Below are 19,104 nucleotides of genomic sequence, written 5' to 3'. Positions count from 1 at the left end.
GCCATTCCTTTGAGTACAGCTAATCTTAGACCTAGCCTAACTGCCAAAATGCACCATAGCTATTACTAGCATTATCCTTAAAATAATTAAACTATGAAACCAAACATTAAATAAAAGACTGATTATGTCTCCTGCGTGAACTTGTACCATGAGGGGAGGGGGGGAGGGGGGGGGGGGGGGGGGGGGGGAAGGCAGACAGACAGACAAGCGGACAGAATCTGGATTTCCCTCCTCAGTACTGCCTGGATAACGAACCGGTCTCTGGCCACTGTAAACTCCACAGAAATTTGGGGGATTGGGATATTTGGTGGGATTAAAAACAAGGCTCATATTAATAGGTACATTAAACCCCTGTAACACCCCCCCCCCCACCACCACCACCACCACCACCACTTTCTCCAGATGCATATTAATTGCAGTAGTTTATACTTCAGCTGGTGGTAAACATCGGTTTAGTGTAAACCTCTAAATAATCCTTGCGATTCCACGACCAAATGACCCAGACTAATCTTTGCTAGCCAGATGCTGCAACACCACACAATTCCGCCAGCACTAAGTGAGTTAAAGCAAAGAGAGAGATCTGAGGCTGAAGTGATTCGTTTTTAGTGTTATTTTAAATACTGAAGGCGTTCCACAATCCCCACAGAGATCAAAAGCACATCATTCCAGTTTTTCTTTCGGCTCTGCGTCTTAAATCGTCTTTGTGGCTCGTTCGCGAGCGGGGACACACACATCGCGCGGACTTATTGGACGTTAAAGTCTGTTTATGTGTACAGCTGCGGAGCCTGCCCGAGGAGATACGGACTGTGTGTAAATGTTTATGTTAGCGTGATGTTTTACACGCTGCAGTCGAAGTGTAGCCGCAGGACTGACTCCTTCGCTACAGTTAAGCTAGCAGTAATCTTAGCGGTAGCCAGCTAGCAGGTGGTTTAGCTTGATTGAAAATGGGGCATTACACTGATTTGGTTTCTCTGTCGAGGAGAAGGAAAGCATTATTACTACTGCTGCTGCTGCTGCTACTACTAGTACTACTGCTGCTGCTGCTACTACTACTACTGCTGCTGCTGCTACTACTACTAGTACTACTGCTGCTGCTGCTACTACTAGTACTACTACTGCTGCTGCTGCTGCTGCTGCTACTACTACTAGTACTACTACTACTGCTGCTACTGCTACTAGTACTATTGCTGCTGCCACTACTGCGACAGCTAATGCATACTACGACTACTAGTACTGCTGCTGCTGCTGCTACTACTGATAATGATAAGATTGTACGTCGTTGTACGTTGTACGTTGTACGTCGCTCTGGATAAGAGCGTCTGCCAAATGCCTGTAATGTAATGTAATGTAATACTAGCCTGGTCAAACGCTGGTGTGCACTCTACAGCAGTCTGCTTGGCAGTTCTGTAGTCTCTGGGCTGTGCTTCCCTCTTGCAGAGTCACGGTCAGGTCGCTGCATTATCTGGGAGGTTTAGCCCCCTTCTGTCTCCCTATCCAATTTAAACACCTCTTCCTTTGAACTCGCCGCGCTCCCCCCCCACCCCCCCATTCCCTTTCTTGTGTGCGGTGCTACCTCTTTCGGTTTCGGCCACACCGCTAATGAAATCTACGGACCGTCTTCAAAGGGTGGGGGAAAAAACTCTCGCCGAGGACTGCTGGAATTGAAAAGCAACTCCCATCTTTTTACCTGAGGGGGGGGGGGGGTGGCGGGGGGGGGGGGGGGAGCACGCTTTGGAGTGGGTCAGGCTCGGCGTTTTTGTTATTCATGAGACGCACCTGAATACGTTACAGCGTGCGAGAGAGAGAGAGAGAAGTAAACAAGCGTGAGAAAACAGTGGAGCCTGCCGTGCGTCGCTTTTATCCGACGGATTGAGCTTGAAGCGCGGGAGCCTGCGGGTTCCTCAGCTCTCTGTGCACACATTAAGGTTCAAATATCTTACAGCACAGCTGGAGCGGGACGGTAGGGGGGGGGGGGGTGGGGCGGGGGAGGAAAGTCACCTTATTTGAGCTTTGCTAGAAAGCAGGTACACACCGTGGCGTATTTTTGTTGCCGTGAGCCAGAAATAATATTTTTCTATTCAGAAAATTCCTGTGGAAAGATTCTCAGGAGAAAAGCACTTTTCTGTTTCTAACCTCTGTATTTCTAACCTCTCTGTTGCTAACCTCTGTGTTTCTAACCTCTCTGTTGCTAACCTCTGTATTTCTAACCTCTCTGTTGCTAACCTCTCTGTTGCTAACCTCTCTGTTGCTAACCTCTGTATTTCTAACCTCTCTGTTGCTAACCTCTCTGTTGCTAACCTCTCTTTCTTTCTGACCTCTGTTGCTAACCTCTCGTTGTTTCTGACCTCTCTGTTGCTAAGGCCTCTCAGCATGCTGACCTGCATCTTTTTAAATTCTAACTGACTCGTGACCTCCTGAATGACCCCTTCAGCTGTCCCTGATTGCATCACTTCCTGTAACCCCCCCAGAGCTATAACTCTGCAGCTGTCAGACATCTCTTTACCGCGGGAATCTGTAATTTAGTCACCAATACATCACGACGGCGTCCGACAAACAAAAAGAAATGTTTATTTTTCAAAGCCGTCAAATCTGTCATGAGCTGGAAGGTTTTAGAGGACACTGTTCCATGTTACTGATTACTGTTAAAATACAATATTTATTATCTTAACTTTTAAGCGTGCTCTGAAGAGAACGTGTCGGCTGCCTGTGAGATCCTGAATGCACCGAAGCCGTATGTTACTGGTTAAAAGACGAGCCCTGAATCCAGCCACGCCCCCCCTCGTTTCTCTCCCAGGGATGAATGACGCGTAGCCGCGTGTCATAAATTGAAGCTGACGGACGACAGAGCGGTCGTTTACTACGGAACGCCGTCTGCGACGCCGCGATAAGCGGCGTGTCGGAACTCGTTCACCGCGACTCCGGGCAGAGCGGCTCCGGGGCGCCTCCCGCCATGCCAGCCGGGTTTTCAGACTCGCGGGGAGGAGCTGCGATGCCTCGCTGAAATAAATCTGCCCTCTGGCAAACTCTCACGCGCTGAAAACGAAATGAAAACAAACGGTGCCCTTTGGAAAGCAAAAGGCGTCATGCAGAATCAAAACAGCGCACTTTACGGGGACTTTAGAGGCTTTTTCTACGCTGGGGGGGGCAAAAAACAAAGAAGCCGAGAGCACAGCACAGAACGGGGGGTGAGGACACAGGACTGCTCTTCCACCCCTAAATCCCGAAAAACAAACGTTGACCAGAGCGCCCCACAGCTCCGCCCCCCCCGAACGCCTCCCCTCCGGGGCGCCCCGGTCACGTCTCGACGTCGTGGACGGCAGGCCGGAGGCGTCCGAACTTGAGCAGGAAGTCGCCCTCGGCGCGCAGCAGGGCCTCCTCGTCGATGTAGACCGCCGCCCTCCTGGCGGTCAGGTAGTACTGCACCTTGCGCAGGCTCCAGCGCAGGACGTAGAGCAGCAGGCCGCACACGGCGGCAGTGGAGCGGCCCACCCCCGCGTTGCAGTGCACGTACACCGTGTGCCCGTTGTCAAGGAGACCGTGCAGGAGGAAGACCGCCTGGGGGAGCATGCGCGCCCTCCCTGTGGGGTGGGGGGGGGGGGGGGGGGGGACAGAGAGAGGAGGCAGTGGGTGGCAGTGTAGTATAATGGGTAAGAACCTGGACCTGTAACCTAAAGGTTCCAAAGACTCTGCTGTTGTACCCTTGAGCAAGGGGCATTGCCGCAGTATATATCCAGCTGTGTAAATGGATGTAATGTAAAATGCTATGTAGAAAGCTGTGTAAGTCACTCTGGATAAGACTGTGACTACTACTCTGGATCTGCTAAATGCCTGTAGTGTAATATATTGTAATGGAGGCGCAGCTTTCAATGCTGAATAAACACAGCTGGTGAGCCTAAGTGGGTGCAAGTGGTTTGCTATAGCCCAGCACAAATAATAACGATTCCTTACATTATTATATGAGTGCTGTTCTCAAATCTCACTGTGCAATTTACAGTGGTGAGATGGGAAACTCACCTCGGCCAATGCCAATGTGTAGCACCCATCTGGGTGATGAACGGCAGCCATTTTGTACCACACACCAGCTGAGGGAGAATTTTTTTTTTTTTTTGGCCAATTAAACTGGGGAATGACTACTCTTTGCGATAAATGTCACGTGATCCAACTAATGAACTAATCGTGGTTTTCAATCAGGACCTTTATGTAGAATCAGGTGTCTTAGTGCTGGGCTATAACAAAAACCTGCATCCACACCAGCCCTTTTTGGATGAGACTGGACACCCCTGGTCTACAGAATCTGTTAACAGCCTTTCAGTGTTAATAAAGAGCTGCGTTGTCTGGTGAGTCTTTGCCTGCGGTACATCAACAATGGAGGCTCTGTGGCAGGTGCTTCCCAACAGAAGGTCTCTCTTACGCCCTGCGTAACTCTGTTTTAATACTGCATTTGCACACCTTTACTGCTGTGATTCACAATCCAGCTCGGCTCAGCTTGACAGCTCAATCACTCCCCTAGCTGCGTGTCCACCACTCGTACTGAGGAGAGGCATGTGCGTGTGTCTTTACTGACACAACTGATCAATGTTATCCAGAGTTCCATAATTACTGATTCACCTTGTAGTGTGGATGGGAGAGGAAGGCTCTCTCTCCCTCTCTCTCTGTCTCGCGCTCTCTCTCTCTCTCTGTGTCTCTCTGTCTCCCTCTCTCTCTTTCTCTCTCTGTGTCTCTCTCTCTCTCTCTTTCTCTTTCTTTTCTGCCTGTGGTTAGTTTTTTGATAGTCTTTCTCTTTATGTTCCTTGTCTATTGTTTTTATTTTGAAGTATAGCAATTTCTGTGTTGGAAAATGTCCCAATAAAAGGGGTTTTTAAAAATCAAATCTCTCTCTCTGTGTCTCTCTCTCTCTCCCTCCCTGTCTCTCTCTCTCTCTGTCTCCCTCTCTCCCTCCCTCTCTCTCTCTCTCTCTCTCATTCTCAAGCAGTAAATCTAACCCTTATTTGGGAGACTGGTGAACATAACGAATGGTGATTCGCTCTGGCTGAAGGTGAACACCGAGCGGTGTGATATGAACGTTATAAATGCTCAGAGGGGCATGCCCCTCTGTTGGGGTCTGGAACATACATCTTTGCCGCGTGAACCGGCTCCTCTTCTGCAGAATAAATAACGCTGATTGTTTACGGTTCCCGCCGCGAACGTTTTCCCCTGGAATCTAACAGTACTCTCTAAGCAGGTTGGGAAATACGTTGGCCGTTTCGAATCGGAGGTGTGTTTGAGAGCTTCAGAGGGGCTGTTTCGGGGTTTTACTGAGCGAGTGCTCGGTCACTGAGGAGGAGGGAGAAACACCGGCTGCGTTCGCTGCCACACTTAAAGCCAGGATGCATCGCTCGAACGCTGCAAACGTCTGAGATTTCATATCCACCCGCAAAAGGGGGGAATCAAACAAGGCTCACAGCCGCTGTGCTAAATGTGTGTTATGTATGTGTGTGCAACTGTGCATGTGATTGTTTATATTACAGTACATTGCTGGCATTTGGCAAACTCTCTCATCCACCACGACGGACGGTGAGAAGACCAGTGCATAAATTGTGGTTAAAGAGCAACGGTATCCCTGTTGAGAGGCGGGATGTAAATAACCACAAATGTGAAAGTCTAGGCTTGCCTGTGAACTAGCTAAGCCTGTTAGGGAAAATACAAAAGGATTACACAGCCCTCTCAATATGTATATGCATGTCCTTATGCATATGCATGCTATAATATGCATATGTGAAAACATGTATATAATATGCATGTATAGTATGTAATGTGTTTTTTTAATATGTATATGAGTATACATGCACACATTCAGCATAGCGGGGTCAGCAGCTGTCTCCAGAGTGGTCCACACTACCTTCGGTGCTCATGTCGGGGGTGGGGATCCACACGTAGGCCAGGCCGCAGTCCCTGTACAGGTCGGCCATGGTTTCGGGGGTCATGTCCCGGGACGTGTCGCGCCGGCACCCGTGCGAGTTGCTCACCACGTCCCACTCGGTCTGGAAGTTGAGCACGGCCGTCACGCCCAGCTCCTCCCTCAGCTTCACCGTCACGTGCTCCACCCGCCGGGGGCAGCTGCCCAGCCACACCCTGGGGAGGACCCTGGAGCGGGGGGGGGGGGGGAGAGAGAGAGGAGAGGCAACAGAGAGAGATGGGGGAGAGAGAGGCACAGACCGAGAGGGAGAGGGAGAGAGAGAGAGACAGACAGTGCGAGAGTCCTGAAATGACTCTGTTTTTGGAACAGTGTGAGAGACAGAGACTGACAGAGTGTGAGGGAAAGAGAGAGAGAGTGTGTGAGAGATTGAGTGATGGAGGAGGAAGGCGAGAGACGGACACGGAGAAAGGCACAGAGGAGGAGAGACAGAGCGAAAGAGCAACCGAGAGAAACAGAGAGAGAGAGGGAGAGAGGGGGCTCAGGTGAAGAGCTTTAGCTGTTTGTGTCAACGTGAGGCTGCGAGACGCTGTAGAGAAGGTTCTAGTAATGGAATGGTGGGAGGGCCAGCAAAAAAAAACCCTGCCTGTAATCAGCACCCCTTTCCTCAGCAGTGAAATTCAGTGTCCGCTGGCAGTTTAACGCCCGTCCCAATTAGAACTCTGCGCTCGTTAGCGTGCACGGGTTCGAATGCCCAGAGGAAATGACTCGTGTGAGATGAGACCGCAATGCGTCCTCTAGTTGCACGTGCCAGACCTGGGTCAAACACGTATTTGTTTTGGATGTGCAAATACTTTTCTGTGCTCTTATTGATCTGGCCTGGTGTTAGTGAGCCTGCCAGTATGACCAGAAGGCGGACGGGGTTCGCACTTTTTGTGTAAGTATTTCATTGGTTCCAATACACCAGACAAAGATCGGTAAAGCGTCGAGAAGCATTTGAATCCAAAACAAATACGTGTTTGATCCAGGTCTGGCACATACCCGCGCTGACCACGCACGCGCTCGGGCCCGCCACGCGCCCTTATCTTGCATCATTCGACGATGACGATGACGACGGCGAGGACACGCTGCAGGGTGTTCGCGATTCACCTCGGCTGGAGCGCGGCCTAGCGAATTTATGCTCCGCGTACGCGAGCCTTAAAACCCGCTCTGTGGAACAGACCTTGCTGCCACGGCGACTGATTTAAAAGCATCTCATATTAATTAAACTTGGCCAACCGTTCCAAAGGGCCTTGGCGCTGTACCCGGGATGGCGTGGATAAAAATAAGTAAATCAGCTAAAACCGCTTAACGGATTTCCTAACCGCGTTTGCCAGAATTCAGTTGTTTGATTATGAATTATAATGCCCTTTTTGTCTCTGCTTCCTAAATCAGGTTTTTTTTTTTTTTTTTGGCTTGTCAGACAAAGCGGTTGTATAAAGACAGGAATCCAGTAGTTCCCGTAGCTCTGTTGGAACAGAAACCCTGTTTATGATGGGAATCACAAGGAGGAAGCGGTGATTACTGGTAGTAATACACAAGGCAGTGGACAGTAGAATGGTCCCATTGTTGAGCCAATGCTGTGCTCATATTGAAGGTCTCTTACAAACAAACCAAAGCCTGGATTCAGTCAACACAGCTTAATGTGAATCAGTTTATAGTTTTCTTCCTTCAGTTTCTTAGAAAAAAAAAAAACTTGTGAACCAACAACTTGTGTTTTGAACGAACAAGTTTCTCTGATGAAAGCGAAGTATCTTCCCCGAGTGAATGTCGCCTTTTGGAACCCAGAGTCAGCCCCGGAGTGATGGGTGGTGGGAGGGTCACAGAGTGATGTACAGCCACAGGAGTGAATGGAGGGGGGGGAGGGGGAGGGTCAGCGAGTGAAGGAGGGTACAGCCACGGAGTGAATGGGGGGGGAGGGTACAGCCACAGGAGTGAATGGAGGGGGGAGGGGAGGGTACAGCCACAGGAGGAATGAGGGGGGAGGTACAGCCACAGGAGTGAATGGAGGGGGGAGGGGCAGCAGGAGTGAATGGAGGGGGAGGGAGGGTACAGCCACAGGAGTGGAAGGTAGCGGGGGGGGAGGGGAGGGTCAGCACAGGGGAATGGGCGGGGGGTGAGCCAATGAGAGGCCTGCCAGGATGGCGGGAAAGGGACGTGCTCTTCACGCCATGCACCCGGAGCAGCGCGGTCTGTTTGTCTCGTTGTTGGACATGGAAACATTCTTCCTCTATCGATGGAAGAAGAACAGGGGGGGTGGGATGGGGGGTGGTGGGGGGGGCTGGGGGTAGATTCATCCCGGTGTGCTGGCAGGGTGCTCTGGCTCGCCACACAGCTGCCCTGCATAAAACAGATTGAACTTCCTCTCCAGGAATTTGGCGGGGCCTAACAGGAACTATAATTCTGCGAGGATCCATGGGCCCCCCCCCCCTTGTCAGCCGTGAAAAGGGCTGGCGGTCTGACAGCTCCAGACAAGCGATCTCGTTAGGAGGAACTCGGGAGGGGGGGGATAAAAAGAGCAGACTGGCTTTGAAGCCGTTTCAGAGGGGTAAAGGCAATCTATTCGCAAAGCCCGTGAGAGGGACCGTTCCCAAAACCGGGGCCCGAACGCTCTGACGCTCCTGTCCCGGTTGCCCGGGCAACGGTCTCCGAAAAAAAAAAAAAACGGCCCAGGTTTTCACAGGGGGGAGAACCTTGTGAAGGAAGGCGGAGGGAAACAAAAAAAAAGTGAAATTGAAACCTCAGTTGTCACAGCAGAACCAATGATCTCCTCCGGTTAGGAGCGGAATTAACCGCTGAGCCAAAACTCCTTTTTTCTGTTCCCCGTTTCTCCTCTGTTTTTTTCAGTGATGAGGTCGTGAGTTCAGCACCGAGAGACGAGTTCAGAATGGGTGCAAGGCATCCATTCATGTGGAGGGAGAGAGTCCCTTTGGTGCTTCAAAGCCGGCTGGCTGCAAAGGAACAGTTTTTAAGAGAAGGAACAAAAAAGAAACAAAAATGCCAAGCGAATACAAAAACTTTCCGAAGCCCCTCAAAAGGATTTCTGCTTTTCTTCTAAATAAAGGAGAGGGGAGGGGAAAAGACGTGTGCGTGTGACGAGGGAAGCAGGACTCATTGGTCACAAACCCCCCCCCCCGAGGTCTCTCCTGTTCGCAAATCAATCTGAGGTCGTTAGCACTTTTAGTCTCTCGCTTTCTAACGGGTTTGGCGAGCTCCTGAGCAGCGAGCGATCCAGGAAGAGCCCCGAGGACGGGACTCGATCCCTCCTCCTCCTCCTCCTCCTCTTTCGGCTGAAGAGCGGGGGCGACGAGGTCACAGCCGTATCGCTACGCCGGGAGGCGCCGCAAATAGCCACCGCCGCCGCCGCCGTTAGTGAAACTTAACGCCTCGGGCTCCGACGGTCCGGAAATATCCCCGCTCCGCTCCGTTTCGGCCGAGTCGGGTCCCGCTTGGCTGGGTTAGGAGCTCCGTCGCTGCTCCCTGGATGACGTCACATGATCGTCGGTACAGGAGGCTGCTCTGTGGATGACTGAGTGTGTGTACGTGTACCCTTGCGCCAGTGTATGCTGCCTTTTCCTGGGGCCCATAACTGAAACGGTGCAGTGGGCAGGACCTCTGCAGGCTGTGGCAGCCTTGCATCAGTGTTCCAATACAACAACACCGGCGCATCTGATTGGTGCAGAGTTCGGTGCCCAGGTGGTGCCCTGCTCTGACTCGCTTTCAGCACGCAGCTCGTGCGTGTCCACGCTGGGCCGGCACAGGGGGGCGGCATCGGGTGCGACAGCCTCAGCCCGAAAGATCAAAGCCTTTCCTGACGGAGCCTTCACCACCATCAGAGCTCTCTAACCCATATGCTGCACACTAACTGCACACAGAGCAACGGCTCGGTGTTTACAGACAAAGACTCTCCTCGTGGTCACAGCTGTCGTCAGATATCATACTGAACGGAAAGGCCTGCGTCCGCCTGTAATGAACCTCACGCAGAGGCGTCTCTGGAACGCTTGCGGAGATAAGGACGGCGTGCGTGCGTGCGTGCGCTCACTGAGGGGCGCGTGGCACTTCCTGTCGGGCGAATGCGTGGATACCCGGGGAGAGACAAACGCGCCGCCGTGCCAAGTGCGTCGGTTTGCTCGCGGAAAAGGCAGGAAATCGCGCGGCTGTGTCGCCTTGTTTATCCTCTCGGAACGAGCCCTCAACCCCAGAGGAACTCGACGAGTGTTAAATGACTCATTAATATTAATACTTAAATGCTTCATCTGAATAAAAATGCACGTGAATATTCATCGATTCGGTCCCGTCTGCATCTCGTTGAAAGGGCACAAGTGGCAGTGCCTCGCTTGGGATTTGAACCCGAGACTTGCATTTAAATCTCCGATTTAACAAGCCTGGCTCTTTAAGCCTTTTAAGGTGTGAGAGCACAATTATGTGATTAGAATGTTCTGAACAACTGAACATTCTAATGCTGATGTCACAATCACTGCTGGTGACTGAGAGCAGTGGGGTTCTAGAACACTGACTTAGAATTTTGAAGAAGAAAAAAAAAGCATTCCAAACAGCCTACTCTTCAAAGGGTTAAAAATGACACTGCCACACCGGTGTCATAACTGCCCCATCACACCTTGTGGCTCCTTGCTTTCTGCCTAAAAAAACAGTAATCACTACTTATTATTGTGTCTGGTAGCCTGACTGTTTGTGCCAGGGTCATTTGTTGTGTTTTCTAACGCCTCTCGGCATATTAATAATTTAGCATCCGAAACGCTTGCCAGTGCATTTCCCTCTAATAACTGCGGCCGCAGTGCTGAGACCTCGTTCGGAACGCCTGCGCCTCCGTCTGTTTTTTTTTTTTGCACGTTTTTGGGATAATCGGATTGGCTTTGATGAATAGGGCTCCAGAAGAGCCCCGTCACTCAGAGGTTAACTAATGGACTGGACTCATTCTTGGCACACAGAGAGAGATCGGACCTCAGGAACATGGTTTCTTAAGCCTGACTTACTGCGTTCATTATCTTTTTTTTACTACATCACTCATCACGGCTACGTTTGCTTTACCGTTCGGTTCAGTGACGGGCCGACGAACTCTGCAGAATTCTGCAGAGGGTGAGAAGCAGCGATGAACAGCGATTTTCACATTCTAGGGTTGCCCCTGCAGTGACACGTCCTTTTAAATTAACCCCTTAACTACCGCTGGGTTAAGATCAGAGGGGGGAGGAGCTAAGTATAGAAACGCAGTCCTAAAAAAGAGAAGAGAGAAGGCTAAGAAAACAATTCAAAAGTATTTCAACGCCAAAAAAAGCCACAACTGCACATGGAGCTTTTAAAAGAGAGTCTTAACGGCTTCCCACTTTCCAGAAAGCAGGCGGCCTCAGGGACCTCATTAATTTTGATGTACAGACGGCTTTTTACCACAAAAAGGCAGGCGAACGGTAACTATTGACTGGTGACTTATTCCATTATGTTGAAAAAATCGCTCTGTGGAGCTGTTATGAAAATGTGCTCCAGCCTCTCTCTCCCCTAGCTGAGGGAAGATTTTTTTTGCGAGCTAATAGCTGGCTTTTTTCTTCAGTCACAGGAAACGCGTTGTTTAAAAAATCAGCCTAAAGGTGCTTCAGCTGGGGAGGCTGAACGCTCGTCTGCACTGACAAAATCCAGTTTTTCTTACCCCAGTTACTGAGGTAGAGGGCCTCTGTTGCGACCAGATGCTGCTTTGTAGCGTTAGTGGGGATGACTCCAGTACAGGTGTTTCAACCACCCGTTTCAATGTAAGTCAATGGTACCAATACAATCAAAATACGAAGTAAGTCATTTTCTCCAACAAGTCTACCCGCCAGGTGCTTACTAACGCTAACCTGCTCCGGGACACACGGGGGGAACTGGATTACGGTAAAGCACTGAGCGGACGGGACAGCCAATCGCCGGCTGTGACCTGACCCCCTCTCTCTGCGCTGGCCAAAACTGCACTTAAAACAACGGCTCACCTGCCCAGCCACCACTGACTGTATGCAAACATCGCAATTTAATCAGAGACACTTAAAAAGACAAAGGCTTATTAGCTGAAAAAGGCATACCCGGGGGTAAGAGCTCGGTTGGACATACAGTCCTACCACGTGTAATTAAGCAGTTCAGTAAGGACCATTGACTCAGTACATTTGGCAGAATTAGCATTATGCTTTCCCCAAGATCCATTTTCAAAAAGATATGGATGAGAACAGGCCTGTTAGCCCATCTACGCTAATCTTTTACCTGTTTTGTCCAAATAACAAGCCCAGATGGGCTGTTCTCCCTGTGAAATATTAATTCATGTATTACCTGCTATAATGAGTTTTCATTTTTGCCCCAGGAAACTTTGAATTTCAAGTTTCTCTGATTTTCTTTGCGTTTTCATTGGGGCACTGCCAGAGAGGGATGATGGGACATGTAGTTTTTTGAGGCCCGATAATTTTGGCGGTAGAGGCGCAGCGCATCTGGTCCTGCTTGGAGGTCCACCTGTGTGCGCCCCGGAGGCCCATCACTGAGGCTACGCGTGCGATCCAAACCCAGCACAGTGAATTGGACAGAGAGAGAGGGAGTCCAATTTGCTGCTGCTGGTTTGGTATTGCCTCTGTCAGCATGCGCTCTGGCAAAGCCAGGGCATCCCAGCCACGCTGATAAGGCCCATTGAATTTAATCGGGAGTGAGTGAGCGAACGAACGAGAGGCAAGAACCTAGGAGTGGGAGCCAGATGGGTGGAATAACAGAGAGGAGAGCGCAAGAACAAGCAAAAGAAAAACTAGGAGAGAAGAACGAGTGAGAGAGAGAGAGAGAGGAGAGAGAGGGGGCAAACAGAGCGAGGCTGAGAGGGACTGAGAGGAGGAGGAGGTGAGGGTTCAGACAGGAAGGCGTACGAGGATCCGGTGGATCTGCACGGACGGGACCAGGGGCGCAGGGGGGGACAGAGGAACTGACTACCCAGGGCCCCAAAGCAGGAGGGGAGGGGGGTGGGGGACTTTAAAGGCCTGGACTAGAAAGTTTACTTTAGTGTGCAATTTTAAGGGGGCCCACAGAGACTGTACAGTCACAGGGCTCAGAATTACCCCTGGGATGTGACGTCTCTCTTGGGACGGGGTGGGGTGGGGGGGTGGGGGGTGGGATGATTACCTTGAGAAGTGCATGGCCTGGTGGCCGGCCACGCCGAAGTAGAAGTTGGTGGTGTGCTTCATCTCGTCCGTGTGGCCGCCGGCCTCGATCCAGTGGCTCACGGGCTGGCAGTGGACCCCGTCCACCACGTTGCTCTTGTCGTACTCGCAGCTGCGGTCGTGGTGGGGGCCGTTGCCTGGAGACACCGGCGACAAGCGAACATTCCGTTGAGTGTTCCGGAACATTCCGGTACAGCAGTCGGCCCCAGAAAGCGTCTCGGAGTGGAATGGCTTAGGGGTGGGACATTTGAGTAAACAAGTACTCGCTGGTAGATTCTCGCGTAGAAAAAAATGTTGTTTGAAAATTGGACATATTTTTGTGTAATGAAAACTAGAAGGTGCAATGAACATACAAAAATTAAAAAAACATTACATTTTGTGTTTCTCTGTGGCACATGTTTTTATGCGTATTACTGTAGCACACTTATGTGCATAAAAAACAGTGTTTTTACACATTTAACCATAATAGTTTCTATTTGTTATGTCTCTGCCTTGTAATGAAGTTATGCACATGCTATGGGGTAGTGCCGGGTAATGTTCAGGAGCTGGTGCTGGGGGTCTTTGCCGTTTCAGGGCCAATAAATTTTGTGTAAAAAAAAAAAAGTCACGTCATGGCATTCTGTTATAAAGCAAATGAGATGCGATATTCAGTGTAACATAAATCCATATGAGCTTGGCATGAAATCAAACTATGAACATGGAGCTTGTGAGTCATCCAGCCATTACTGTTATCTGAAAATGATGAAGAGTTTATATTCAGAATAATTTTCCATTATCGACGCGTAATAAAAGCATACGTTCGTAGTAAAACACGAGGGAAGTGCCCTTGGGGCTGTATAAAGAGAAGGGCCTATTATAAATCTGAGTAGACGCGTGTTCATTGTAGAGTGAAGCGTCGACCTCAGATTCAATCCCTTCAACGCCCAGGTAGAAGGGGAATAGGACGTACTCTACCGTCTGTAAGCTCGATAATTAACGTGGATGGCTGCTCGACTCCCAACCCAAGCCTGCCGGCATGTTAAGATTGTCCGAGCGATGTGAGCCACTGAAGCTGAACTAACTGACGTCGGACCTGGGACTAGTTACTATTTTCAACTCTCAATAACGACTCTCAGTCAGTCACTGCCTACGCTGTGACGTGGCTAACGGCCGTGACGGCGTGTTTGTTCTTAACCGCAGGCACAGCGGTGTACCTCCAGGGAACAATGAGGAGAATAACGGCGCTTTCTCCATCGTACTCTGCGGCATAAGGCTAATGAGCTGCGTGGAACAGCGATAAATATCGACGAACTCCTCTCATAAAATAAATCTCGTTAAACTGTTGGGCCGTTTTTGCAGTTTCATCACATCCTGGTTCACGGTCTTTGTGCTGAATTCGGGGATCGAACCGCAAAACTGTAGCGTCCAAGGACTACATGTGGAGACAATGCTAGGACTTTAAGTACTTGTTCTAATTTCTGTGCCATGTTTCTAAGAACATGACAAAAGACAGTCACACGGTTTAAAGACAAAAAGTCTTGACTGTAAATTCTGTCCTCGTTCAACTGTTTGCAAACCCACTCACGCTCAGCATCAGTGAGTTGCTCGTGACTGATACTGGTAGCAGACCACCATATCAAATGTCCATGCTGGCACCTATGTACAAAAAGGCAAACCGATTTGTTTGAAAGCAGATAATTTTTCCAAAAGTAATCAACATGCATACAATGTAAATTGGGCGAGGCTTTGCCGCCATCAATAGCGCAACCGTTTCAGCACCAAGGACAGCATACGTGACACTGCTTTTCAGCGGATGGGCACATAGCTTAATGAAAGTTTAAACCATTACGAATCAAGCATTTTAAATGCAAGGATGCCTTTCTTGATGAGTAAATGATGTAGAACACCACTCATTACAGACAACATTGTACTTAAATTTGTAATAAATAGCTACTTTAATTTGTCGTTATTAAAAGATAAGCACTTGTCTTAAATCTGCATGCTGTAGCCAACGTCACGTCTTATGCCATAAAACTTCTGGCAAACTCTTCATACTGTAGTATCGTAGACTAATTAGTAGTTAACAATGAATCTCATAATGAAGAGTGCCGTTATACTGGTCCAGTGCAAAAGACAATTCATTCGTCGTGCCGTAATAAATATATATAGGTAAGTCGTGATGACCATGATGTTAAATGATTGTTGTAATGTAGGCCAGCCGGTCACATTCTGAAACATATTTTCAATCCTCCATATACTTAACTTTGCTGTATAGCACATCAATTTCACGATAGTCGCAGTTAAGCTGGATCACGCTGAATAACCATATTTTTGTCACATCATTTAATTTCGCGTCATTTCAACCCTGAGGGAACTTGCACTGCTAGTTCTGTGAAATTAAAAAATAATGTAGATTTTGCACACTGGGGTATGGCTAATTTATGAGTAATTAAAAGTGAGATAAAACTGCTCTCGTGTTCAGTTTTAAACTGCATCGCCGCATTGGCATAATATTCTCGACCGTTTAAAAAAGAATGAATAAATAATAGATGCAATCAGAATAATTATCTGCAATTTCTGTAACGGCGCTCAATAGAAATCAGCCGCTACAATTCAGTAGACTCGAAACAGCTTTCTGCTCTGCCTTCCGGAACTTCCTTATGATTGTATTATTTTATTTTGAATAGACAATAACAAGAAGACGCATCGCTGTGTTGTGAAGCATACTCGTCAAACTCATTCAAAAGGATGATTCATAGGCTCGTTCAGAAACATACTTAATGGACATAATTGTTGAACAGGAAAGTTAGGGTGAAATCGGATAAGTTTGGACTCCGGAGTTTCATTGTCCAATACTTGCGTGATATAATGTAGGTCTATTAAATATTCCCTTTTGAAATTGGGCACTGACTGTCTGTTTCCGCTTGGTAGACGTACAGTTCCATAATATGAATCCACAAATGCCGAGCAGTTAGAGATAAGTGGTCGGCTATTGCAAAAGCAGTTATAGAGATGTAGTCATGTAAGGCACGAATTATCTCAAATAGCAGACAAATCTTTAACCTATCGATGACACCTATCGTGCCTTAGCCTTGTCAAAACACGATCGTTCAGTAATACACAATTAAAACAGCTGGTTAATTTGTAGTCGAGCAAAGGCCTGATGCAAATTCCAATAGCCATGCAAGACGGTCATAATGTTATATCTCTAACATCTAATAGCTATTGCCTGGTGTATCTCATCACTTGTCTTTGCCTTGAGCTTAAATACTATATAGCAATCAATTTCGTCTTAAATTCATAATATATAAAACTGTGGCTATGCCTCTGTCAATCGACAAACTGTATTTTACAGTACTCTTGTACTGTATGAGGGACCCCACACGTATGAGGCCTACTGTTAGGTAATGTCCACATTGAATACCCAAGCCTAAAACGTATAGGCTACTGAATTTGCTTGTAAATACACATTTTCTTCCAGAGTGCTGTATGTCTAAGAAACATAAACTCGTGACTGTGACTGTGACGGTCTTCATACGCAATCACTAAGCAACAGGGAGCGTGCGTATTGAATGAGCTGAATAAAACTGCTGGTGAGTGCTTGGTGTAAATAAAATGCATAATACAGTTTGGCAATATATGTGACTATATATGTGTGCGTATGTTATTGAGGATATGCATTGTGAATTGAATCAATGACAAAGACATGCGCTCATTAATTCTGATATGTCAAGATTAGTAATAGTGTGTGTGTCTTCAATGAGAGAACAATACAATTAAACGGTTTTGTGACTTTTAGCCGGCACGTGCAGGTCCCTCGGTAGGTCTGTTCAGATTTAAATAAAAGGTTCGAGCGAAAGCAAAAAGGCTCACCTTATGAAATGTCTTGTGTAACTATATCTCCATCTAGTGGTAAAACGCCTTACTACTTCAAATGGCCGGTTAAGCTTAAATACCAAGATAAATTTGGGGGGGAGGATCTTCACCTTGAAGGGAAATTTGTCGATGAATACTAAGCTAGCGTGAATGGTCCTTCACGACAAGCACAAAAGATTTATTCCATGAACGATTGTGACCATTTTAAATGTGACCGCACTTATTTCTGTCCATCAAGTGTCAACATTGTCAGGTTCACAACAGACCATCTGATAACCGAAAACAGGCTGGGTTGTTGTTTCGTAATAGCACATTGGAGTGGATGCGTAAATATTTGTTTGGCACAGTTGGCTAATTGCAGTAAAACATAACATGGCATGTCCTGATCGGTTGGAAATGGGTTCAAGGCATCACAAGCTGCCACGTGCTAACATTGTACCATGAAAACATTAGGTGGAATGCGGTGGTGTTGAAACAGGGCACACATTGAGCAATACCTTCCCAGGTCATGTTGCCGCCGACGCGTTTTATGTACTTAAACCAGAAGGTTTCTTTATACGGCTCCGACAGTAAAACCTCGCCGATGAAGAAGCAGGGCTCGCACGTGGACAGGACAGCATTCGCCGGTTTCATCTTTACGGCTTTATTCGGATCCCAGTGTCCCATTTCCGGCCGTGACCCCAACACAAACACTTCTACGTCCGTGCATTCTGGAGTCAGTATGACGCCGAACCTAAATAGCCTCATTTTTTTCTTTCAAATGACGGTCGCAGACGAGCAGAGTATTTACTCAAAGTCGTGAACCAAAATAAAATATTGCAATGACAACCCGCCTATGCAGCCTGCTCGATGGCGAACAGAACTCGAGAGTAGGCAAAAGAGCCAACATTACCCACACGAACTGCACAACATGTTTTCTTTGTCTTTAGTTATACTAAATGCATAAATGTCCACTTCGGATATTGCTAGTTAGATAGCTAAAGTACCTTACAACACCTTGGTATTACGGTACCGAAGTAACTAAGCTATTAGCAACAAAGCTTGGGTCCGGGCTAACTAGCTAAAAATAAAAACATGTTACACAACACTACCGTGGCTGCGAGAGGACAATTTATTTTTAGCACATGGATTAGTTGGGCGTTTTGAAAAGCTGGTCTTCTGTTTCCTTTCGAAAGACTTTGATTTGAAGTGTTGATTTTTGTGGCGAATGCATTGGAATATCGTCTGTCATCAGGAAAGAGGCGCATGCCTCAAAAACTGCCTTATGCAGGAAAACAGAAGCCAAACTACCTGAATGCTGCCATCCACTGGCGTGGAAGAGCAATTGCTGTCAAATTCAAGGTTTTTTCAGACTTTGTGCCAGTGCTTTGGACTGTGCAGAACGAAACTGTGCATAAACTTGTTCTCTGATTGAGGCAGAGGGCAGCTGTGTGGCATAGCAGTTAAGGTTCCTACATGCCTGTAATGTATTTAAGCTTCTCCAAGTGTGTATGGCAAGCTAAAGATAATATTTTAACTAGCGAATCACCTGACAGACAGACCGGCTGGCTACCATAAACAATCGTTCTGTGTTGTGCAATTTTCCGTAGACACAACAGTCACGAATCAGGGATTATCTGCTTAAAATTCCAGCCTTTTTGGTTCTGTATCCAAATATTTCACCCAGGTTATGGGTTGGTGTGGCAAAACCCAAACATATATAGCAAGAGAGATGAGTACTTCTCAGGTTCCTGTAGATTTACTTTACTGGTATTTCAAGTGCCTTTAAAAAAATAAAATAAGTTAGCTGCATGTATGAAACCTGGAAATGACTTTACTTCCATGATACCTGTCCTATCAGCTAGTGATACGTTATGCATAAGTTACATTTCCCATAGTTCTAAGATAAAATTAAACCAATAAGACCAGAGCCCCTGTTTCAAGAAGCAGGATTACTGAGTTACCTGGATACCTGCGCTTAGTAAAACCTGGAACCCTCCCAAATCTGGAACATGGAGTTAAGCATAAAAGAGCTGTTCTGGGCTTTACTCAGCACAGTTATCCAGCTGACTCAGTGATCCTGCTGCATGAAATACTCCCCATGGGTGGGCAATTCCAGGCTGTGTGTGCAGGGTTTTGTTTTCTTCCAATTACCCTGGCTAAACG

General features: G+C 47.9%; 1 protein-coding gene and 1 long non-coding RNA gene across 7 annotated transcripts in view; one reads left to right on the top strand and one right to left on the bottom strand.

Annotated features, from left to right (window-relative positions):
• Positions 1-19,104, top strand: part of LOC135257606 (uncharacterized) — a 78,149-nt gene that overhangs the window by 33,598 nt on the left and 25,447 nt on the right. The gene's annotated exons all lie outside the window — the stretch shown is intronic.
• epm2a (EPM2A glucan phosphatase, laforin) lies at positions 1,355-18,233 on the bottom strand. 4 transcript variants are annotated; one of them, XR_010330681.1, is made up of 5 exons: positions 17,457-18,233; positions 13,067-13,241; positions 5,879-6,123; positions 2,179-3,578; positions 1,355-2,135 (listed from the first exon to the last, which is right to left on the bottom strand). XR_010330681.1 is itself a non-coding variant. In XM_064340505.1 (4 exons), exons 1-4 carry the CDS (start codon positions 17,704-17,706, stop codon positions 3,295-3,297), a joined length of 954 nt encoding a protein of 317 aa, XP_064196575.1. In that variant the 5' UTR covers positions 17,707-18,233; the 3' UTR covers positions 1,355-3,294. The 4 variants fall into 4 exon arrangements, 1 of the variants encoding a protein (XP_064196575.1); XR_010330682.1 differs by having other exon boundaries at positions 1,355-2,133; positions 2,284-3,578; XR_010330683.1 differs by having other exon boundaries at positions 2,316-3,578.

The sequence above is a fragment of the Anguilla rostrata genome, chromosome 6, assembly GCF_018555375.3.
Source record: "Anguilla rostrata isolate EN2019 chromosome 6, ASM1855537v3, whole genome shotgun sequence".
Lineage (NCBI taxonomy): Eukaryota > Metazoa > Chordata > Actinopteri > Anguilliformes > Anguillidae > Anguilla > Anguilla rostrata.
Note: the sequence above shows the minus strand (reverse complement) of the source record. Positions and strands in the feature narration are given on the sequence as shown.

Excerpts from the sequence above, each read along its gene's own strand:
- epm2a (XM_064340505.1), bottom strand. The coding sequence starts at position 17,706 with ATGAGGCTATTTAGGTTCGGCGTCATACTGACTCCAGAATGCACGGAC. Across the intron at positions 6,124-13,066 it reads CAGGCCATGCACTTCTCAAG|GGTCCTCCCCAGGGTGTGGC; the intron begins GTAATCATCCCA and ends CCCCCGCTCCAG. Across the intron at positions 3,579-5,878 it reads CCCCGACATGAGCACCGAAG|GGAGGGCGCGCATGCTCCCC; the intron begins GTAGTGTGGACC and ends CCCACCCCACAG.